The sequence below is a fragment of the Armigeres subalbatus genome, chromosome 3, assembly GCF_024139115.2.
Source record: "Armigeres subalbatus isolate Guangzhou_Male chromosome 3, GZ_Asu_2, whole genome shotgun sequence".
NCBI lineage: Eukaryota > Metazoa > Arthropoda > Insecta > Diptera > Culicidae > Armigeres > Armigeres subalbatus.
The window spans coordinates 159956897-159982061 of record NC_085141.1 but is presented as its reverse complement, the minus strand read 5'-3'; the positions used below and the strand labels follow the sequence as shown (position 1 = coordinate 159982061).

The 25165-nt window shown below is 38.9% G+C and overlaps 2 protein-coding genes across 4 annotated transcripts in view; one reads left to right on the top strand and one right to left on the bottom strand.

Moving 5' to 3' along the window:
- The window catches only part of LOC134224234 (ubiquitin carboxyl-terminal hydrolase 20), a 32206-nt gene extending 14269 nt beyond the window's left edge, over window positions 1–17937 (top strand). The window contains exons 2-7 of one of the 3 annotated variants that reach the window (XM_062703551.1): window positions 1700–2184; window positions 3378–5362; window positions 5520–5790; window positions 5851–6144; window positions 6209–6689; window positions 17285–17937. In XM_062703551.1, coding sequence (XP_062559535.1) covers window positions 2101–2184; window positions 3378–5362; window positions 5520–5790; window positions 5851–6144; window positions 6209–6689; window positions 17285–17829 — 3660 coding nt within the window. In that variant the 5' untranslated portion in view covers window positions 1700–2100 and the 3' untranslated portion in view covers window positions 17830–17937. Of the gene's footprint in view, window positions 1–1615; window positions 2185–3377; window positions 5363–5519; window positions 6145–6208; window positions 6690–17284 lie in introns of all 3 variants that reach the window. The other 2 variants (XM_062703549.1, XM_062703550.1) reach the window with 2 other exon arrangements.
- A 3773-nt stretch (window positions 17938–21710) lies between these two features.
- LOC134222094 (uncharacterized) overlaps window positions 21711–25165 on the bottom strand; it is a 28420-nt gene continuing 24965 nt past the window's right edge. Inside the window, exons 4-7 of the mRNA XM_062701238.1 lie at window positions 22812–23156; window positions 22476–22581; window positions 21904–22420; window positions 21711–21839 (exon numbers count right to left, since the gene is read on the bottom strand). Coding sequence (XP_062557222.1) covers window positions 21711–21839; window positions 21904–22420; window positions 22476–22581; window positions 22812–23156 — 1097 coding nt within the window. The remainder of the gene's footprint in view (window positions 21840–21903; window positions 22421–22475; window positions 22582–22811; window positions 23157–25165) is intronic.

The following is a 25165-nucleotide window of genomic DNA, read 5'->3' as shown; positions in this document are numbered from 1 at the left end:
CCCCCTCCACACCCTTTAATATAAAGGGATTAAAGTCTATATGACTATAAACGAATAGAAAAAGTCTTCGGACGTAAAATCAAAAAAAACAAAAATACTTACCACTGTAAGACACATTTAAGTAACATGTTGTCATGTCGATAAAGAAGAGCTCATGCAATGATTGTAAACTCCACCGGAGTATAAAATAGAGATAGGTGGACATATGGCCTGCGATGCCGGTCCAATTAGGTGGGTGTGTGCACAAAAGAAAGCACCACCCAAAAACAGAAATAAGAAGAAGAAAATAAATACGGTAAGGCGCGAACTGAGCAGCATGTCAGAGCGACTTGTGAGTGGCTGAATGCGAAATTGAATGGTCGGTGTTGGAAATGATTTTTCGACTGCACCCAGTCCCACTCACCACGGCGGCGATGAAGGCGACTTCAGATTATACTGAGATCCATGCTTTTCACTGCATTGACTGTGAAATATTTCTACCCTGGTCCTGGCCACATCTTCGCGAATGCCGGGGAAGTGGAAGGATGGTTAGTTGGACACGTTACTTAAGACAGATGCAGTGCACTCCACGACCCTCTCATAGATAGGAGTCACAGGAAGTTTTGGATTTGTTAGTGTGGAAGGTTGTAACAGTAGGATTCGTTTTATTAGAACGTTAAACACAGAAATAACTAGAATAGAAATGTAAAGTAAAACAAGGACTAACCTGGGATAGAACCCACGACTTCCGGCTTTCAAGGCAGAAGCGATAACCACTAGAACCCTGAGCTCGTCTTGAATTAAACTTCTAAAAAAAAGTTATTGACAAATTACCCCAATGACATCTTCTTCTTCTTTTGTCATTACATCTCCACACTGGGACAGAGCCGCCTCGTAGCTTAGTGTTCTCATTAAGCACTTCCACATTTATTAACTGCGAGGTTTCTAAGCCAGGTTACCATTTTTGCATTCGTATATCATGAGGCTAGCATGGTGATACTTTTATGCCCAAGGAAGTCGAGACAATTTCCAATCCGAAAATTGCCTAGACCGGCACCGGGAATCGAACCCAGCCACCCTCAGCATGGTCTTGCTTTGTAGCCGCGCGTCTTACCGCACGGCTAAGGAGGGCCCACTGTCATACGGATGTAAAATATCCCAATGAGATACGGATGTAAAATATCATCGATACTGCTTGTTATAAGATTTTTTCAAGTCGAGTCAGGAACGAGGCATCACTGAGAAGGCAATCTCACTCTTAAAGTCGAAATACGTTTGTAAAGTTACAATCGAGTGGTGAAATTTTGTGAGCAACAACAACAACAACCCATCTTATGAAAAGTGACTTTTTTTTATCAATTTATTCATTTATTCCTTCGTTTTTTTTTTTAAAGTATAGAACAAATAAAAGAATTATTCAATTATCAAGGGAATTATTATTCATTCCGGGCTTCTATATATAAAATGGGAACCATGTTTTAATTTAATACATTTTAACATATTTCAAAATTCTTCTGAATTTAGTATTTTTATGAGATTTGAACTTGGGTTAACATTTTGACATTATATTAAACCGTACATATTATTTTCTTCGTTGTCCGATTCGACATGGAACAACCTGCAACGGATAGTGCAGTTCTCCGCGACGCTATGTGGCTAAATGGAAGTTGTGCAAGGAGGGTAATAACACTGTGCCAACAAATTATTGATCCATTCGAAGGACATTCGAGAATGCGAAGTCGAAGCAGCAGAACGTGAAGAAAAGCCAACCCATAATCATCTGCAGCATCGCGCCTGTGGTACGATAACGACGACGACGCGGGGTAGTGTTAACAGCCGCGAAGACCAACCCATCCAACTTGACCACCCATCGATCCGATGGCACAACTGCAGCTGCAACAGCAGCAACACCGCCAGCGAGTAGTAACAAGATTACGTAATTTTTTGTTGATGTTTTTCTTGGGCTGAAACTGTGCGAAGTTCTCGGACTGAATCACTTGCTGTTGTGTGTGTAGTGAACGGGCAAACAAGTGTTTTGGTTGAAAGGAATCCCCCAACAGCATCCTATAGTGAAGTGCAATCAATCTGCAAGACGCAGGTCAGAAACAAAAAGCGAGAACAATGGCTCGCAGCGGAGGAAGCAAATGCCCGCATTTGGAAAATGTTGTCCATCTATCGTTGGTCGAGCTGTGCAAACTCAAGAAGGTAAGTGCATTCAGAGAAATGATGTTACTAATTTGTTTAATTGTTAGCGTAACTAACCTTCATATCTGAGACCACATAGCCTATAGATATTCAATCGACATCGTTCCTTTAACTGCAAACCCAGAATTGGATGCTTTCCATGCTATTCCACGAATGTTTTCGATAGTTTGCGCATTCTTAGTTCATGATAAATTTGAACATAATCCTCCACTTATATGACACACTCCATGTAGTTTGCAAAATTCCTTTGGAAATTCTCTAGTAAATAAATTTGTAGTACAGATTGCTACATATATGTACCATTTTTTTATGTGTTCTATGACACTAATACTAAAGACACACTGGTGGTACAAGTACCACGGTTATATACCCTAGTACATATTGTACCATGGTTTTCCACGTTGTACCAGCATGGTACAAGGTGACACACTAGTGGTACAACTTGTACCATGGTACGAATACCACCAGTGTGTCATTAGTATAACCCGAATGTCACTACCCCGAACGCCAGTACCCCGAAAGGTCACTACCCACAACTAACTGCTAACAATTATCCTAATATTTGAGCCGGGAGCGCCCGGGATAATGCGATTCCAGAGACCTTGCCAGAGACGGTGCTTGAAAGGAAATCTGGCTTCACGAGAAATTTGTGAAAACGTGATGTGACTTTCAGTATAAGCAATAAGACAAAGACAGGGCAAAGACAATGGTGCTGTTTGAACGAGATGGCGCCACAACATTTAAAGTAAAATGAATTTCCTTGTATGGACAAATCATCCGTTCTCATCAACTACGCATCGCATCAATATGAAATCTAGGTCAAAAAGCAACAAATAATTTTTAGATTTTTTGTACCCACGACTTGTCTTACAGTTCTAAACAATAAGAGAGATTTCATTGTACCTCCATACTAACTTCTACTTTCATGACTCAAAAAGAAACAAAAAGGGGATTTTTTGTTATTTCATACCCCTGGCTTACAGATTATGATCTATTTTTATAGATCCACGTTGAAAAGCTGAATTAAAATGTTACTGTTTTGAGGCATTCAGGGTTCGCCTTAGATGACCCATCTTGCCCCATCATACCCTACAGAGATGATAAGTGAGAGACTTGTTCTTTCTCTTTGGGATTCAATCCCTGCTTAAGAACAATAAATTGATTCCTACTTACCACATTTTTTTTCTTTTTAGGGAGAACCATGTACGGAATGTGACGCCAACGGTCCCAATCTATGGATTTGCCTACAGAAAAATTGTCTGCACATTGGGTGCTCGGAGCAATACAACGATCACAGTACAACTCATTTCCAGACGAATCGCATCCATTGCATTCACATGAACTTGTCGTCGCAACGGATATGGTGCTATCTGTGCGAGTTCGAGGTGTTCCTGGTACAGCAGCAACAACAACAGCAACAGCAGCTAAGACGTACCTCAGTGGTTAGCAACGATTCGAGTGATGCCAGTCGGTATTCGACCAACAACAATAACGAAAAACTACTAACGTATGGTGACAGATTCGCAGGGGGATTTGGGGGTGGAGAATCCTGTGATAGTAGCTGCGAAGAAGATGAGTTTGAAAGGCATGGCAAATGGAACGGCCTGGTTGGTTTGCAGAACATAGCGAATACTTGTTATATGAACTCGGCCATACAAGCTCTCAGCAATAGTCCACCGTTGACGGGATATTTTCTTGATTGTGGTTCGATCATAGAGACCGATTTGCTAGGGAATCAAACTGTTTCGAAGCCTGGTCTTGCCAAGCATTACCATAAGTTGATTAAGGAAATGTGGTGTAAGAACCGGAGATACGTCGTACCAAGTGGCATTTTGTATGGCATACGGATTGTTCATCCCATGTTTCGAGGCTATCAGCAACATGACACTCAGGAGTTCCTCCGTTGTTTTATGGACCAATTGCATGAAGAACTTAAAGAGATAACTCAACCACCACCAAAACTATTGTCACTGCACGGTAAAACTAACGATGATGGTGACAATCATTCGCCTTGTCCATCACCATCACCATCACAATCCGAGGCGGAATATGAAACATGTGACAGCGGTGTTTCCGAGCAATCAAGTCTGTCAGATGATATATCCGTGAACAATAAACGGACCCGGATGATTTCCAGATCACCTAGTCCCAGTACAAACCAAAGAAGTGCAAACAGTCGACAACAATCGCCGATAGGAAGTAATCGAAGTAATTCTAGCAGCAGTGCCAGTATGTCCTCAATGCAGCAGCAAACTGGGTGTACTGACCAGCAGCAACAGAAACCAACAAAAGATAAACTGCCAGAAAGGTCCATCATTAGTGACATATTCGACGGGAAACTGCTTTCATCTGTACAATGCCTCACTTGTGATCGTATTTCTACTCGCGAAGAAACATTCCAGGATCTCTCGTTACCCATTCCAGGCAAAGATCATCTGGCAGTCCTGCACCAGAACCACCCGGGAATGCCTCCACCCTCGTCGCATCCTCCGCCTCCGGTGGGTGGAAACACCAGCGGAATCACTTGCTCCGATGCAGTCTATCCTGTAAGCAGTGACAGCTGGATGTGGTGGTTTTGGAATTGGCCTTTCTGGAGCTGGATAAGATCTTGGTTTTGGGGACCTGCTGTTACGCTGCACGACTGCATGGCAGCTTTTTTCAGTGCAGACGAGTTAAAGGGAGACAATATGTACAGCTGTGAAAAATGTAACAAACTGCGCAACGGAGTTAAATTTTCCCGCGTTCTTGCCCTACCGGAAATGCTTTGTGTTCATTTGAAACGGTTCCGACACGACCTGTCGTATAGCTCGAAAATATCCAGTCCAGTTAATTTTCCACTAAACGGATTGGATATGAGGCCTTATTTACACAAAGATTGCAAATCGGAAGTTTCTTCGTACGATCTTTGTGCGGTGATTTGTCACCATGGCACGGTTGGTGGCGGACACTACACCAGCTTTGCCAAACATGACCCCACGGGAAAATGGTTTGAGTTCGATGACCAACTGGTGACGCAGGTTAGCCCGGAAGATGTTCAGAACTGTGAGGCTTACGTATTGTTCTATCGCAAGAACAACAGCAAAATGACGACAATTCGAGCTCAGGCTAGTGACTTGATCAGTGTCCAGGAGCACGCTTCGGATATTCGGTTTTACATTTCTCGTAATTGGTTACACAGGTGAGTTGTGCGTATTTAAGAAGTACTTAAGGTTTATTGAACAAAAACTTGTCGTAATTCAAGTTTGTAGTGTTCCATTTATTTTGTAACTGTTTTATTTGCAAAAATAGTTTTGACACGTGTAAATTAAATTAATATGCATTTATGGATATTTTAGATTCAACACATTTGCTGAACCCGGGCCAATAGACAATTGGACGTTGCTCTGTCCGCATGGAGCATTTCCGCCACACAAAGCACCGTACTTTTCCAAATTAGTGGTGCCAATACCGCAAATTTTGTGGGACTTTCTGTACAAAAAGTTTGGTGGTGGTCCGGTTTGTAACCACATCTTCCCGTGCCACATTTGTAAGAAAGCCGCTGAATCGTTGTCTCGTCGACAACGAGCCGAGCTAGAAGATTTCACTGCATGTAATGACGAGTATCAGGTAACGTCTCGCGACTGTTTTTTATTATTCCTAGAATTAATTTCAACTTTTCATAATCAGTACAACGAAACTCCAACCACCATCTATGCAATCTCGATGGCATGGTTCCGACTGTGGCAACTGTTTGCTCGTGGTAGTACCACCGAGGAACCCGGCCCAATCGACAACAAAACCATCGCCATTCCGGGTGACACCAGTGTGCCGCTTCGAAGCGTTCGCCAAGGATCGGACTATGCCCAAATTAATTCAACTTTGTGGCACTTTTTCCATGGCATATACGGTGGGGGACCGGAGATTGTACTTCGTGGTAATCCTGTTCCACCACCAGAAGTGAAGAATCCGAAAACGGCCAAGGTTAGTCATATTTACATTTCGAATATGTCAATGCGATATAATGAAGAATTCTTTATATTTCAAGGAACGCGAAATTGAACCTATGGAGGTTAGCGAACCAGCTCCAACAACAAAATCCAACACAACAGCAAGTGTAAGCCAGCAGCAGCAACAACAACAGCAATTGAAGGAACAAGCAGTCGAAGTAACCATAGTGGAGCCAACCCCAAGTACCCAATCGGCAGCCAAACCGCAGAAAAGTGTTTCCTTCGAAGATAACGAAGGTTATCATGAAAACGATGTAGATCATGAGGAACCATCCCGATCGGTGCAGCTGAAACGAAAGCAATTGAAACAGCAGTCCAAGGAATCGAAGAAATCCGAATCGGACAGTGCCGAGGGCATGGTGACCTATCTGCGCCGGAAGCAACTCAAGCATCAACAGCACGTGGTTACAAACCAAACGGCGAATGGAGATGGTGGCTCCGAACCGTTGGAGATTGGTAACAGAAAGGTTCGAAGACATCGGAGCCGAATGAAATCGAATGGGTTCTTTGGAGCAGAAGGTTAGTGGAGCATTAATGTTATTGATCATTGTAGATTTTTAGTTTTTGAAAAATGTGTTCATTCATTTAACACCTCACATGTAGTATTTCCCGAGGCTGTTGAACTACATACAGTTTTAAATGAATTTCCCTTCCTTCTTTTCATCAGACACAAATAGGCATCGCGGCGGTACCCTTGGTTGGACCGCGAACGGAGCTCCTCAAGCTCCTTTCTTTTCCGGTGTTGAACTTAATCAAGAATTAAAAAAAACACCTTAACAAAGAAAAAAAATTAAAATGAATTGCAGTTCTATCATTATAACTACGCATTTGTTCAGTTCAATCAAAGTTAATTGACTATTTCCGGGGATTAAACCACCCGATTTGGACATTAATTTACAATGTTGTGAAAACTCATATGTGAATATGTACATTATGTGGAAGATATTGATTTGGAAAATGTATTGGAGGTAACCACTTTCCCTTCGATGGGACTCGAACCCATGACCCTACAGTACGCTAGACTAGTGCTTTAACCAACTGAGCTACGAAGGACCTCCGTCGGACTTCGAAACCTAGCGGCTACTGAATGAGCTCGAGATTCCCAAATTGGCGATTAAAGGTTGCATGAAGAAGAAGAAGTCGAAGGATGATATTAGAAAAATATTGCACGGGGAAGCATACGGAAATTTTTTTAAAACTCTTCTCAAAAATTCTAGAAGCGATTTAATTAAAAACGGAAAGCAGTACGGGGTTGGACTTTTCTTATACTGTGTATCAAGTATGATATCATAAAATAAAATTTGAAATCGAAATATTGCGTTTATTATGCAGTAGAAGGAAAGTCCAACCCCGTACCGCTAACCTTTTTTAATTAAATTGCTCCTAGAATTTTTGAGAAGAGTTTTAAAAAACTTCCCGTATGCTTCCCCGTGCAATATTTTTCAAAGATCATCCTTCGACTTCTTCTTCTTCATGCAACCTTTAATCGTCAATTGGACGTACAGTCAAAACACTCGCAATCCATTTCTCAAGCCAACACTTCCACATGTGTACATTACACATGTGTACCACACGTTCACATTAGAGGAGCATTTGTTACTCGTCGTGACTCTCATTTGGAAACCTCGCGACTCTCATTTGGAAACCTCGTGAAATTTTTTTTTTTATTCACAATTAGCAGACCTGACGAACTTTTATTTTTTGCGTTCATTTAATTGCGTTGCAGCAGCTTTTGAAAAAAAAATCGTTTAAAAAATTCCAATTTAAAAAAAAATTGGAAAAAATCGAAGAAAACCATTATTTTTTTTAATAACTTTGGAACGCAATGTCCGATCGGTCTAATTTTCAATAGGGTCTAACTAGGCCACAATCTGCGTCGAATGCGGATAATGCTAAATACAGAAAAGTTTGTCTCACATTTTTTGTACACATACACACACATATACATACACACATACAGACATCACCTCAATTAGTCGAGCTGAGTCGATTGGTATATAACACTATGGGTCTCTATAGCCTTTCCGTATACTTAGTATAATACGAGAAAGGCAAAAAAAAAAAAAAACTCCTCGGATTTTTTTGTTAAATATCTTGGCTGTGCATATGCACAGCATATGTTTCGAAATGGACAAATTGATATGAAATTTGCGAAAAAGAATCCACGTGTCTTGGAGGGACTCGAACCCTCAACCTCCTACTCTCTAGATAGGCGTGATAACCCCTACACAACAAGACCACTTAAAGGTCACGTTTGCGGAAAAGCCATCAGAATCCGAGTACCAACCTCCACCGCGGTTAGCTCTCTTTTGCAAATTGAATATCTTTCGGATGCTTGATTTGCCCAATCTCCACATTTGCTTTACTGTTGTATATCCACAGCCAAGCGAGTGCACATTGTTTATTAAACGAGAGGATCGCACTCCATGCCCCCAGCAACGGACTGGGCGGGAACGGTATAGAATGCGAATTCAATCGCACTCTGCTGTGCCAAAAAGGCTTGCTTGGCTAAAGCATTTGATGAGTTTGATTGCCTTTACGTAAACGGTCGCGTGTACTCAGACGACTAATGACGGTGAAAGACCGACACTTGATTACAATTAATTGCATATTATTCGGCAACTCGGCCGTACGAAAACCATTTTTTTGTTAAATATCTTGGTTGTGCATATGCACAGCATATGTTTCGAAATGGACAAATTGATATGAAATTTGCGAAAAGAATCCACGTGTCTTGGAGGGACTCGAACCCTCAACCTCCTACTCTCTAGATAGGCGTGATAACCCCTACACAACAAGACCACTTAAAGGTCACGTTTGCGGAAAAGCCATCAGAATCCGAGTACCAACCTCCACCGCGGTTAGCTCTCTTTTTTGCAAATTGAATATCTTTCGGATGCTTGATTTGCCCAATCTCCACATTTGCTTTACTGTTGTATATCCACAGCCAAGCGAGTGCACATTGTTTATTAAACGAGAGGATCGCACTCCATGCCCCCCAGCAACGGACTGGGCGGGAACGGTATAGAATGCGAATTCAATCGCACTCTGCTGTGCCAAAGGCTTGCTTGGCTAAAGCATTTGATGAGTTTGATTGCCTTTACGTAAACGGTCGCGTGTACTCAGACGACTAATGACGGTGAAAGACCGACACTTGATTACAATTAATTGCATATTATTCGGCAACTCGGCCGTACGAAAACCATTTTTTGTTAAATATCTTGGCTGTGCATATGCACAGCATATGTTTCGAAATGGACAAATTGATATGAAATTTGCGAAAAAGAATCCACGTGTCTTGGAGGGACTCGAACCCTCAACCTCCTACTCTCTAGATAGGCGTGATAACCCCTACACAACAAGACCACTTAAAGGTCACGTTTGCGGAAAAGCCATCAGAATCCGAGTACCAACCTCCACCGCGGTTAGCTCTCTTTTTTGCAAATTGAATATCTTTCGGATGCGCCTATCTAGAGAGTAGGAGGTTGAGGGTTCGAGTCCCTCCAAGACACGTGGATTCTTTTTCGCAAATTTCATATCAATTTGTCCATTTCGAAACATATGCTGTGCATATGCACAGCCAAGATATTTAACAAAAAAATGGTTTTCGTACGGCCGAGTTGCCGAATAATATGCAATTAATTGTAATCAAGTGTCGGTCTTTCACCGTCATTAGTCGTCTGAGTACACGCGACCGTTTACGTAAAGGCAATCAAACTCATCAAATGCTTTAGCCAAGCAAGCCTTTGGCACAGCAGAGTGCGATTGAATTCGCATTCTATACCGTTCCCGCCCAGTCCGTTGCTGGGGGCATGGAGTGCGATCCTCTCGTTTAATAAACAATGTGCACTCGCTTGGCTGTGGATATACAACAGTAAAGCAAATGTGGAGATTGGGCAAATCAAGCATCCGAAAGATATTCAATTTGCAAAAAGAGAGCTAACCGCGGTGGAGGTTGGTACTCGGATTCTGATGGCTTTTCCGCAAACGTGACCTTTAAGTGGTCTTGTTGTGTAGGGGTTATCACGCCTATCTAGAGAGTAGGAGGTTGAGGGTTCGAGTCCCTCCAAGACACGTGGATTCTTTTTCGCAAATTTCATATCAATTTGTCCATTTCGAAACATATGCTGTGCATATGCACAGCCAAGATATTTAACAAAAAAATGGTTTTCGTACGGCCGAGTTGCCGAATAATATGCAATTAATCCTCGGATTTGTTAAAGAATGTTTTGAAAATTCTCAAAATTATCCGAATTTTATTTCGTTGCCCCCTTAAAATATCATTTTTAGGCAAAACAAATCTGAGGGACATAATTGTTTTTAAATATTTGTATCGGAATAAAATTACACACAGACAGGTAAGTTTATTGCCCCAAGCGAAGGTCACGGGGGTTTACGGCATTGAAGATATTATTCATCTGTGTATCATATCGCATTTGGAACACTTCACAATTACTTATGGCTGAAATTCATCTGGGATGTTACTAGTATATCCAATCATGGTTTGAACCAAATGACGGGTTTCAGATGAGCCGTCAAAACAAAGTTGATTTATTTCATTAAAGAGACATGTTACAACTGCAATTTATAGTTTATATGGAAGCTTAGTTCATTATCTTTCTAAAAACATCATGGGTGCACATATTTATGCTTAGTTTCATTGAAAAAACTTAATAATTACATAACTTTAATTCGTACCATGGTTTGAACTACACTGTTCATGGTTTGAACTAAATTCATGGACTGCATTTACAAGTTCAAACCACGATACATTTTAGTTTAAACCATGATCAGTTTTTACCTTGTATAAATGTTACTATTCTAACTATTTAAAACTGTTTCTCAATTGTATGATGATGTCAATCGATTGCAGATAAAAATGGCTTTTTTTTGATATATTGATCTCACTCCTGGGTCAAAAAATGCGCCCTTCATGAGCTTTTTGAAATTATGCCACTTGTTGGGGGGGGGGGGGTCATTCAAGCCATTCATACTGTTTTAGTTTCATTTCCTGCCAATTAGATGCTAATTTCTATTGATTTGAAAATGGTTCAAACCATGATACGCTTTTCACTAGTTCAAATCATGATTGGATACCCTAGGTAGCAAATAAAACCGCTACACTGGAAATAATAAGTAGAGCCAAGGATGTTAACGATCATTCAGTATTTTGCGTTTGATCATTTAGTAGTTTGTCAATAACACATTCCAGAAGTTGAATTTCAAAATATGTTGTATGGTGGACTTCTAGTGCGAAGCTTTTTCTACAACTTTGCCTAATGGTTCGGTTCGTTATTAGAATTCAACTAATAACGGAGTTAGAGTACTAGTTGCAGTAACTTAAACTAAATGATTGAAATTTTGTTATTACTTGTTCGCATATTTATTAGGTAGGGCCTAATATCTTGCTCTGTGCAGGTATGTCCATATTGCTCCATAGAGAGTGGTTCTGGAAAAACTATATGATTGATTCAAATATGTATCAGAACAAACATGTGTGCACAATATTCAATTATAATAGATCTTATGATTGTTATATAGTTTTGGCCTGTATTTTAATCAGTGTTGTGTCAAAACCCTTTTTATAAACTTCAAATCTTATAATAATTCTGCCTGTGCAGTGAAAATTGAAAAGTGAAAACATTTTCAAGTGTATTTTCATGTTCGAATTGGATGTTTTGTGAGGTTTCCACATTGAGGCATGTGTGGAGCATTCTCTAAAAGATCATATACCTACCTTTAACATGATAAAACTAGTCAATAAGCTAAAATTGACTAAAATTGGTTCATATTGCCCCTACTGCCCCTATTAGACTTATTTGTTTTAAGTACGTTCTGGGACTGTGGATGTTGATGTGCACACATTTAAAACTTAAAACTGAAATTTATGAATTTTCGCCGATAAATATGTGCTCAGTGTAGAAATCACCTGATCAAACACGTAACGAATTTCAAATTTCACGTCATTAGTACTGGAAAATCTAGTCAGATTCACCTGATAAATCCCGTAACTCAACGAAGCTAAATTTTGTTTGTTTGTTGTCGATTCAGCTCGATGAGCTGAGCAAGTGTCTGTCTGTCCGTGTGTATGTGTGTGTGTATGTGCACAAAAGCTAAGAAAAATATTAGACAACTTTTCATATAGTAATCCTTAACCGCTTTTCTCGCAATAAGTCTCATTCGACAGGGGGCAAAGCATAATAATTATTGATCACTATTTAATTTGATAACAATCGACCGTTGCGTTTGAAAGTTAGAAAGAAAATGGTACATCAAACCATTTCAGCGTTATGTGTGGTTGGTGTCTTGGCTAAATGTGAGAAAGGCAGTGTCACTACTCGGTGAATTAAGTGGGGGGTTTTCAGGTTAATATGGCGTGATTTTTCAGAGTGTTGTGATATTGCCAATTTTGAAAAGAAAAAGAGGTAGTTCAGAATATTAATCGAGAACTTTCAATAAAAGTTTCCGCGGAAATTTAAAAAAATCGGGTTAAAATTCAGAGGAATCTTCTGTGAAAATTTGGATGAATTTTCTTCACAAACTTAGGTTTCCTTCTCGACGAAATTTAGAAAAGTCAGCAGGATTCATAGAGAAAATGAATTTCTGAGGACATTTCGACAATATCCCATCGAAATTCAGAAGATTCTTCCGGTAAATTTTAAACGTTTTTTGAGAGCATTATAAAAATGCTTAGAAAAAACCATTTATGTCTTCTACTGGAAAAATTAATAAAAAATATGATCGGAGTGATTCAGAAGAATATTGCATGCATATACATTTTTAAATTCGTCAGTTTTCTCAAAGAATTTTCTATGTAAGTTTAAAATGTTATTGTTTTTTTCAGTAAAAAATAGAAATCCTTACTCAAGAAGGAAATAATAAAATTTATTCTTGCCTAATAAGGTCCAATGTTAACATGTTTTACGGGATAAATTACACCATAGTTTCCTAAAGGGCTCTACTTATCACAGAGGTGGTAGAAAATTTGTCCGTTCAAGTAAGACTACGGACTGAAGTTTTCTGTTAAATATTGGTGTAAACCCAATATTTTAGTTAGTATTCAATAATTTCTCGGTTAACCTGAACTTTCACAGCTTTTTAAATACCACCTGAATTTGCTTTGATTTTTTGTGAATTTTTCCGTGGGGTTAACTCATAGTTTGATTGACGCTCAAGGTCTTAATCGCCTAAAACAAAAGATATTTTAGTTACCAGATAAAGATTGTCGCTTCGGTTCTCTTTGTTCTGCTGTCCGAAACATGTGTGGTATCTAATTGTCAAATCGTATGTATTTTTCCTTCATTGACATTTAGTTCCCCTATCCTCGCCACCAAAAGATGTTCCGGATAGCGACTACAGCGACAATGTTTATCTGGTAACTAAAATATCTTTTCCTAAAACCCAACCATACCGTGTAAAAAACGAACTGGTTGTACTTAAATGTTTTTGCCTTTCTCGTATACTAAGTATACGTAAAGGCTATATGATCACTCAAAAATCAAACTTTTGATAGAAGGCTCGGAGCCCCATAGTGTTATATACCAATCGACTCAGCTCGATGAATTGAGGTGATGTCTGTTTGTTTGTATGTATGTATGTGTGTGTATGTGTACAAAATTTTGTAGGCAAACTTTTGGGAACTTAGCATTGGCCGAATTTCCTGCAACAAGTTCCATGGGACTGAGAATCCTGTCCCATTGTTTGCTATTGAAAATTGGCCATATTGGACTATGGGATCAGAAGTTATGGCCAAAATACTATTTTATATGCGCAAAACACGCTAAAAACACTCACTCATATTTTTAAGTTTTTTTTTGCACGAGAAAGGCACCAACACCGCTAGGTGGATTAATCAGGGTTTTTTCTTCCAATTATCAACACTAAGATTTTCATACGACCAAACTTATGAGAATGTTTTATAACAATCGAACTATAAAAATCCTAAGATCTCATTTCGGTCAAATTTATCTTTTTATTGGATATCCAATTAATTGAAGCGTCGATGGGCGTGTGATCACACCCGTCTCCTAATCACGACGTCCATGGATCGAAACCAGGTTACACTTTTTTAAACGACCTTTAAATATTTCATGAGATTGTCGTATGAAATGCATTCCATTAGTGTATCGTATAAAAATCAATACATTTTCTTGTGGCGAAATTTCAAAAGAGAATCGTATGATGAACTTACGACCAGTATCTCAGTATACTTCTGCCTCTAATTCTATCATGAACATGTACGTCTAAGTTTGGAAGATGATATTAGCATTTCCATATCATTGTAAATCGTTTAACTTCACGTAGAAGTAATACACTCAAAAGGTTATATGACAAACTGCGGAATGGCATTCCGCGGAATTTCATTTTCGCGGAGTCTGATTCCGCGGAATGCGACATATCCCGGAAAATCATTTCGCGAAATGTACATTGCGCGGAAACTGACCATTTCGCGGAACTCCATATCGCGGAATGACCCATTTCGCCGAAAATTTAATTGGGACTTAATTTTTTAGCTGAGTTGCAAATGCCATCTCGTTCGTACTTTGTTTGTAGGGCTATCGAGGTTTTTCACAGTCTAATCTCAAGCCCCAACTATTGGTTTCTTGTGCAATTTCGATTGTTCTGATCAATCACGGATTAGCAACTACGAATTGTGCGCTCAAGGGCTGTCGAGTTTTTTCACAGTGTTTTATTTGCCGTCAGACTATGAGCCACTTATAATACTTGATATACCGAATGTTTAAATTAAACGCCATATGCATTATTTCCAGTGAAACCTGGAAAATGAGATGTAAGAACATTTACATCAAGTTACTCTATCAAGTGATATAGCTCGTAGTCTGGGCGCCACATTAAGGTAGCTTCACACCTCGGGAATTTGGTCCGCGGCACATAAAATCAAAATCCCGGCCCCATTTAAAATGCACCGGGGACCAAAATCCGGCGGAAAATTTTTCCGAGGTGTAAGGTAGCCTTTACATAATATTAGTGATAAAGCGAACCTGACCATAAACTTTGCCTCTTTGCCTTCTTAGCATGTATGCATTTTACCGACATACGACAAAACACTGAATTCACCCTTCTTTAAATGCGCGTATTTGCTTATAACATGCACGCGTTACTTCGGTATAAAGCAAACGACGAAACGGGTTCTGGGTTTCTTGAAATACTGCGTTTTTTAAATGAATGCATTTGAAAAAACAGAAAAGACAGAACCACTTAACATCCTAGCATGAAGACAACCAGTGGAAAACTTTCACTTTACGAAAAGTTTTCTCGTTACCGGGGCGGGAATCGAACCCACACTCCACAGCACATGCTGTCTAGCTAGACGATTGACGTCGCTAACCGCACGGCTACGAAGCCCACGTGATTGGCCTTCTTTGCATACACGCGCTTTCTCGATACAAGACAAAAAATGGGTTCTGCGTTTTTTAATGCACGCATTTGCCCGGGTGTACGCCGTTTGGCATATAATAATTTGTCATAATAGTCGTTTGGCATAATGGTCGTTTGGCATAATTAATTAAATATAATAAATTACAATTCTTACAGAATAGTTATTATTGGCACTTATAAAAGTTATATTTCATTATGATTTTTTCCTCCATTTGCACATAGGCTCTTCTTCCAGTTTAGATGGCTACGCTTTAATAATTGATATTCTTATCAACGATTTACTGCCTGTAATCGCATAACTGTCCCATATAGGAAAACCAGAAAAGATGGGACAACTATGTGGTTACAGGCAGTTTAGATTCTTCACAATTTCCCAGAAAACTGTCTTTCGAAAACCGTATACCATTTGAATATTTTTCCCAGATAACATTTACTAATGCCGAGGAGACCATTCCTCATAACGTATTATTCCCCAAAAAGTGAAAGTAAAAGTAGTTCTATTTTATTGATTTTTTGTTCGTAATATTACGCGATTGCTCAGGATAATGCAAAAGAGTTGATGATGCCTTCTATGAAATCATGCGCCTTCTTTATTGTCAATATCAAGAAGTCTATGTTGAAGTCCAGCTTTAAGTTTTGTAAATAATATGATGATTGAAAATAAGATCCTTTTTATTGCGTATGCTAAGCGATCATTATGCCAAATGACATTCACACTTAATTTTTTTTACCGGGATCTCAGCAAAATAGTCCCCAGTCGTGCCCCAGCAAACATGTTGTTTGCCGAGATTTCTGTCAAAATTGCTGGAAATCAGCAAATAATTTGCCGAACATCAGCTAACAAACATCATTTTTGCCGGAAAACCAGTTTTTTATTTTGCTGGCGCACGGCTGTGCGGATTTTTGCCGAGCTGCAGAAATAAAAACTAAGTATGTTCCTTGAGAACCTTGAGAATTCAGGAAATTACAGTATTTTATTCGTAAATTTGAGATTATTACACGCAGAGAAATGTTTTTTAAACTCAATGATATTATGTATAAAAACAACAAAAATAATTATTGTTCCCCGGCTAACAATTTGGTTTGATGAATTCAACAATAAATCAGATTTGATTAGACGAAAAATATTGTTGTTTCTGCAATGTTCCAAAACAGCACTCAAAATAAAAATTGTTGAATTTACAATATATTGTTTTGTTTATACAAAAAATAAGGTTTAAACCTAAAAGGAAAGTTTTTGCTTTCAACAATATTTTTTTTAAATAATAAAAAATAAATATTGTAATCAAAAATTTATTTTAAATGTTATACATATAAACAGTCTTGTGATGATCAATTATTTTATTGTTGGTTAGGCTTCGTGTGAAAAATATAACCTCAATAATTATACATATTTGTAATTTTTTCAAATATTTACTTCACAAACTAATTTATTATATACTGTATTAATTTATACTGGATTGTAGTAGAAAGAACAATAAAAATTTTCGAATTAATTATATTTTAGTTTTGATTTTAAAAAATATTTCAATAATTTTATTTTTTAGTTCAAAAAGGTAGATTTTTTCTGCGTGTATGATTTTGGAATCTTGTTTAAATTGATTATTCGTTTCAAGCTTGCATAGTTATTTGCATATACGGTAGTTATTTTAAAATGGCGGGATAAAAGCGGAGCTCGTTTACCTTTGAATAATTTCATTCTCTCTTAATTTCAGGCAAATATCAGCCAAGTGCCGATTCCACCACTGGCAGTATCCCGCGAGCGGAATCATTTACCCAATCAACGTCAAATGGAACCAAAGTTAATTATAATACCATGAGTAACTCTTCATCCGCTATGGCTTTTTCCCACTCCGTGGATGACTCTCACTGTGCCAACGTAATTGAACCCTCTGCCGGGGGGCATCCATCCAAGTCAGTGGATGAAATAATGCCCCTGCTGAACCAAACCAGCATTACCAGTACTTCTGTTGACGATGATGCACTTGGTGCGGACGAAAGCGACACCAACGACGGGTCATTAACCACGAAGGAACGTTCCCATCATTCGGGTCACAATGGCCACCACGGTCACCGGTCGGCCCACCATCTGTCCGAATCGGAGAACAGCCACAGCGGTGAACGACGGATAAACGATATCACGAAGAAGCTAAAATCCAAATACATGAAGAGTAAAGCGGCTAAAGCCGGAATCGTGCTGGACGGAGCCAGTGGACAAATTATCAGCAATGTCAACGCTGCCAGTGATTGTGAGAAATGAGTAAAGCAACCGCTTCGTCGCTTCCGTCTTCTGCCATTCTATTGAAAGTCTGTTCTCTCTTTTGCAAAAGGTTTGTTCGAGAACATTGTAAATAATCCCTTAAATTTATGAGCAGCATTTTCATTTTTTATGTTTCGAGCAAGGGCTAGCCTAAACAGTTTACGACAGATATTTCCACCCAGGTTTCATTTTTTAGCTCGAACATTAATGAGAGCAACATGATTTTGAAATAATTCAATCCGGTTTGTATAATGACCATTTATGATACAAAATGTGCCTCATCAAAATTTCTACTACGTAAAATATTCGGTAATCGGGGGGTGGCAAATCGGTGTAGGGGTGTGTGGTTATTTAGTTTTCGGTACTATAAAGTACATTCAATTTATTTTACAGGCATTCTAAGTTGTTTAAACAGTTCCCATTCTCACTTCCATTTGGCCTATTACCACCGATGACGGTAACCTAGCAGATTTCATTCCGTCGCTATGCGTCGCCAGGAATTATTCAAAATAGAAAACTATTCGAAGCTTTCATTAGTGAGAAGTCTTCACTTCTCATAGAACAAATTAGTACTATCCCACATAATTCCACCACTTGATACGTTTTCAAAGTGATCAGGAATTAAACAAGATATGTTTTTTTTGCGATAGGTGTTTTTGTACATATTAGTAAGGGTAATTCTACGACTAGAGTAACATGACGCTGCGGAAATAAGGTGAGAATTGTCGAATGTTCATATTTAAAAGATCGATTCGAGGGATAATAGTCGAAATCATTTAAGGTTACTCGTAGAATATATCCAAAATATATTTCTACCCTACACGCCGTGTATGTGAACGCCGGCATGTTATGATGCACCAGCTAGGTACTATTGAACGAAAATAGTATGGAAAGCACCGGTCTAGCGTACTGCTTTCGTATGGCCAAACCCCACCGAAGGCAGTGGTTACCTCCAATGCATTTTTCAAACTAAATCGTGTCTCAGACATATAGTAATAGAAAATTGGAACCTAAATGGAAATACCTGATGTAATCCTATTTTTTTTATTATTTCGGAGGGAGTTTGTCTTTTAAGATAAAAGGTATTTACACGCAATACTTGGCGAATGGATGTTGTTTATTTTTATTATTATAGGTACCATTAATATGTTTGACTGTTGGCTGTTATATTTTCTATTGCAAGTAAAAGTGACACAATTGTATCGGTTTTATGAACAATTATTAATATTATTGAGTCTATTATGATACCGCGATAACACCAGACTTGTTATTTGGGAAAGCATTCGGTATTTGAGATATTTAAAAATAATCATAAATTGAAGTTGACTACTATTTCTCGCAGACACAAGCACTGCGGTACATAACTCTAAATAAGAAAGTCATTCAATTATATTTCTAATCATCGACCTATTGTATGAGTAAAATATGTTTTATAGTTTTCATACTTCATCAAAGGATTTAAAGTTGCAATCATGTTAGGTCAATTCCAGTTAGAACGCAAACACAGTGGGATAAACCATGCGTTTTTAGTCTTTTGGCACCACAATTTTCTTTATGATAAATTGATGTTTTCACTTGGAAAAGGAAAATATAAACTTGTCGCTCCTAAAATAGAGCTATCATCATACATAACTGCTGTTACTTTAGGAATGAAATAGAGAAATACTCCTTGAAATTATGATACTTACGTGCATGAAGTATTATGGAAGTTTGTCTTTCCTAGTTCTAAGCTTGTGTTAACTGCTGATTGGCTGAACTAGGCGGATGTTGCCGCTTGGGATCACGGCGATCAAAAAGCTCGTACGACGATTGGGTTACTCCTATGTTGGAATCAACATGGTCACTCCCGGAATACTATAACTGTCAAAGTCGTGTGGAATAATCTCAATAATAATAATCTCAACAAGTGATCCTGGTCTACCAAGTTCCATTGATTCTCATACAACGGCCGTGGAGAAGCGGCCATAGGATGAAGTTACATTAGAACTTGTCAAGGTCAAAATGCTCAACGAGGTTCAGAAGCGGAGCGAATATGTATTAACTGGATCCACAGTGCTAAAAACAGTCAGGAAAGCAAAGGGTGTCGTAGGTCATTATTGCCAGAGAGTAGGACACATGAAAATAAACTGCAAGATTTGGCTAAAGGAACAAGAGAGATGTGATAGGAGTCAGAAGCTAAATCGTACCAATGCTGAAAGAAGTATGAGACAGCAATCTGACACTGCGATGAACTGAATTGTGGAGTTAGAGCCTAGTTTGCATAAGCAAAAAGAAAAAGGTTTTTCATAACTCTGTATGTGAACCAATCAATACGGTAACTCCAAGTGGACGTCAATATTACCCCTATTCAACCGTGTACCTAGTTATATGGGAAGTAAGAAACGTTTGAAGAATTGAAGGATTTTGTACAGCAGATAAAAACGCAGTTTGGTGGTCAGATCAGATCAGATCAAGGCGGTGAGTATTTTGGACGAAATGACGAAAATTGAAACTCTAAAAAATCTAAAAATTGAATCTCTAAAAAATCTATCAAGATAACTTTTGTTGTACATTCACATCAAGATCAACATAAGACGTTTTATCGATACAGCAACGAACAAAATAGTATTCAGCAGAGATGAGATTTTTTTGCTTTCGAAACACCAGCCACAGTATAGTTTCTAGCCAAAGAAATCGAGACAAATGATATCGTAGAGCTTCTGTTATCACCAATGGCACCTACACTGCCCTGAATCGCATATCTGTCCCATATGACTTTTCATCGTTTTTTAGTTATATTTAAAAATGAGCATATTATGTATTATATTTTATAATGCCATCATAAAATTTAACTATTTGTTCTACAAAATGTGAAAAAAACATCAGGTCGTTTTGTCCCATCTGAAAAGTAACCGCATATGAGTCCCATTGTGACAAAGTCATTAATAATTGTTTGTAACAAGAACTTTGAGTTACTACTAACAAAACTGCGGGGGATGGGCGATATAAAATATGAGTTTTTAAGAGAAATACCAATTTCCAAAAGAATTTCCGGTGTATTGTTTTCAGTCGTAACAATTTCATCGTAGATATTATAGTAAAAATTATACATGTAATAACTGAATTTCATCGATTACAAATGAATTATAAAGTGAAGGCAACAATAACAAATCAAACGCAAAGGCATGGCTTTCTATTTTACTTTCAGCCAGATTGAGGCAATTCATTCCAGAATTCCTTTTTCTCATCCTCCACCAATGGCAAAATAGTTTTTAGCAAATCTGCTTTTCTCTCAGCGTCAATGCCTCGCGGTCCGTTGTGTCTTCTTAGATGCTCATCCAGATCAAAATCATCAGCTAAAATAAGCTTTTCTTGCTTGTCTGTAAATAACTTGCAGCATTTTTGGCTTCGCCGTCCACCGAGCTACTGTAGTGAAGATTGAAAGATCCCTTTTTCACGACAATTTGTCTAATTTTGTCCATGTATGGACGAGGTTTTGTTTTATTAAGCACGTACTGCGAAATATTAAACACGCTAGGGAAGAAATGTTCTGGCAGCATATCCAACACCTCGACCTGTCGCTTTGCAGTTTCAACGACCGTTTTAAAATCAGGGAAGGTAATTGGTGGACTGCGTCCCATGGCACCTTCGACGGCAGCGTGAAAGCTGTCTGCCGCCATAAAAGTGTGTCCAGATTCAAAACATTTGAGAATCAATTCCTTCATCTTAATGTTTTTGGAATTTACCAAAAGAATGAGATGAAGGAACAGATTCCAATTTTTGTTCTGGGCAGCACAATTATCGAGCCATAGAGTGAGCTTTACATCGTCACTGAACCGTGTAACAACCCGATGGAAGCATGATGAAATATCACTGGAAGAACGACCGCTCACTGCTTCGTTTCAAACACACGCAACTACGGGTGTAGATTGTGCGTATTTGCCTACTGGGGCGAAAGTCTCGTTGAATGCAATTAGACGTTGACTGAAGACGATAGTTTTCAGCCCGTCTAGTCGTGGCAGCTGTATAACCTGAAAAACGAATTATATATACTCAATATTAATTAAAAACGTTATAACCTGATATTAAACTTACTTTCTGTAGGTCAACTGCCAGCACCACATGTCCAGGCGTCACGGACTCTCCATCCTGCTCGTACTCCACACGAGCTTCCGTGTATAGCCGCCTATGTTCCTTGAAGTCTCTGCATATGGCACAACTTTTGCTTGATGCTAAATCCTCTATCGAATGCCCCAGCGTTTTTTGATGCAGCTTAGCCGAAATACAAGTTTCGCACTCCTCGTGTCCCAGTTTCACCATCGCAATATTCAAACTCTTCAGTGTGCGACCGTAAAACTGGTAACTGACACCCGGCTCGTGAGTTTCATTGTAGTTCTTGTGCATTTTAATAATCGATAAGTCCGTTGGCAGATACAATCTATTTGGGGCGTGAACACGACGATAATGCGAGATACACGAATTGTATTTAGCGATGTGTGCTTTGACGGAGTTCCGTAGATCAGAACTACGCTCGTATTTTCCGCGTTTAAGGGTACTTGGTTCAGCTTCTTCGTCATCCTCAGTGTCATCAATCATCCGATATACGATATTTCTACAACAATTACAATCATTGTGTGTGTTAGCTTATAATGTTGATGGAAACTTACCCGCAGTGTTCTCCGTATCCCAGTGTGTTGAGGAAGAACTTGGCGCTGTGTCGCTTGTCACGGTTCGAATATGAAAGTCTTACAAATGACGTTTCCGCAGATTTTCCTTAGTAAAGCGATTGCGACTGCGTGTTTGCGCAGAACCCGTTTTCGGATGAAATACATTTTGCCCGCCATGTCCTAGCTCCAGGATGTTTTATTCATGTTTATCCGGTCATCTCTGGGGACCAAATTGCCACACTCTTTGAGGCATCCGCAATCGTTTAATAATTGCGCAAGTCGCCTGTCTGCGCCGTTCCGCAACGTCACGTTTCCGGATTTCTTTTTTTGTAGTACTTTTAGTTATTTCTGCATCCGGTGAAACCACTTCCTTACCGAAGAAGCTATCATCCGAGCCTTCGTCTTCCCTTGTGGAAAATGGGATTCCGCCTGATGGAGAGTGATTACTTTGCTCTTTATTCAAAACCGGTTCTATTTCCGCAGCGTAACTACTACTATCCGCTTCTTGTTCCGCCGACGCCAATGAAGCAAAATACGACCGGAAACTTTCAATATTTTCCGCATCCTTGCACGGGAAGGCACCGTCTCCAGCTTGCTCATCGAATCCACAAAATTCTCCGTCTGAACTATCATCACTGGAACCGTAGTTTACACCCAAAAAAATCTGCACGTTGTTTCCACCTGAAAATTTCACGTAAAATTCACGTAACTTTTACCTGATTTTTCGATAGAATTTTCTTTCTACGTGAAAATCAGGTAAGTTCTACCTGAGTTTTGGATAGAATTCACCAGACACGTAAGTTTCACCTGAATTTTCTGAAGCATTTGCAGCTACGTGTGCACGTAAAATGTACCTGAAAATTCAGGTGGAAACAACATTTAGATTATTTGGAGTGCGCAAAAGAGCATACACTCAGGAAAATCGACACATACTTTATGGCAAAAATTCATGTATTTTGAAATATGCATATCATGAGTCGGCACATACTTAATTGCATATAAATTCACACATGGATAATATGACCCACATGGATAGTATGTGTGAACACTCATGCAATGCATGTGGGCGCATGGAATATATGTGTCGAAACTATGGAATCCATTTCGCAACCCCCATTGCAAAAATCCATGTGTAAACTCATGAATATAATGCAGAGTTTTTTGTGAGTGTAGCTCTGATAGAATCTGTAAAACTAACCGACTAGCCTCTGTGCGAATCTACTTTGTTTACAATAAAAATAACTGAAAATAGACAGCTAACTACCGTGGAGTGTTAGGTCCAATGCACACGAGTGATAAAAAAGACTTCGACATCGCGTTTGTGCTTTGATAAACATCTACTTAAACTCAGTGGGACTGATATGCGGTTACTTTTATGTTTTTTGGGCAATGTAACTGCATAAACTGTCCCATTGCATTTTTTGGCAAAACATTTAAATATTTCCTTGTTTTTGGATACTATAGTAAAAAAGGCAAGGGATTAAATGGAAAAGATCGAAAACAATTGCAAAATCCCAAGCGCAACGAGCTACATCGAGAAATGAATGCTTACAACTTTGATGCATGTTTTCTCCGTTCGTTGGTTTTCCATATGGGACTGATATGCGGTTCAGGGCACAGTTGAAGATGAACGTTTGGGAAGCGGGAAGTAATAACCAGGAGGAGATGGTTGATGTACAGAAACGCTATTAATAGAAGAACGGTTCATCAACTGTCCAGTGAGTCGCGATACTGCCAAGCTATTGGTTGTTAAGAGATGATGTCCTGGATGGTGGCCATGAAAGACGCTTAAGTCACGGGAACAAAATGATGTTTGGGAACAAACAAGAAAGAAAGCAATTGGATCACGTTGGATTTATAGGAAGAAAGAAGACGAGTTTGGAAACATAAGTTATAAAGCGCGACTGGTCGCAAAGGGCATTACATATCTTTATGGATTGGATTATGATGCAGTTTTCGTGCCTGTGACAAAAAAGCAACGTTCAGAGTGATGTTGACCATTGCCGCCAGATAGAAAATGAAAAGACGAGAAATTATAGCGTAATCCAAACGAGCATGACGTCACGATTCTAATGGAAACGTTAAGGGTTGTGACGTCATATGCGCGTGTGCACGGGCAAAAAAATCGACTCAGCCATGCTTTTGCTCATCTATAGATTCTACTATCTATAGTTCTGATCAATCATGGAGTAGCAACCATTGATAGTACAATCAGTCTAAGTTAACCCTTTCCCGCCCACGACTTTTTTCAAAGATTTCAATAGGAAGGAATCATCTTTGAGAAAAATGCTAGAACAAAAGTTTTTTGGCATAGCCAAAATTAGTGGAAAACGAAAAAAAAAGTTTTTGATTGTAAATCAATAGTTAATTGATTGTTTTCAATAGTTTCACTATTTGTACTCAAAATTGATTATATTTCCAGTCTTATGAAACCACAAAGGTGTGTCCAATATTCCTTTTTGTTGTTGAAACAGTTCGATGAAGGTTAGAAGGTGCAAAATTTGATGGTGCACCACAGACACCATGGGCGGGAGAGGTTTAAGCCTCCTTCCAAATCTCGATAACTGCCCAGCGGTTCTCAACCTTTTTCTTTAGTGGTACCCCTTCAAACTTTTTCATTTATTGAGGTACCCCTATATTTTTTCGTAAATAAAAAATAAGTTTAACTCTCAAGATGTATGCAAAACGGA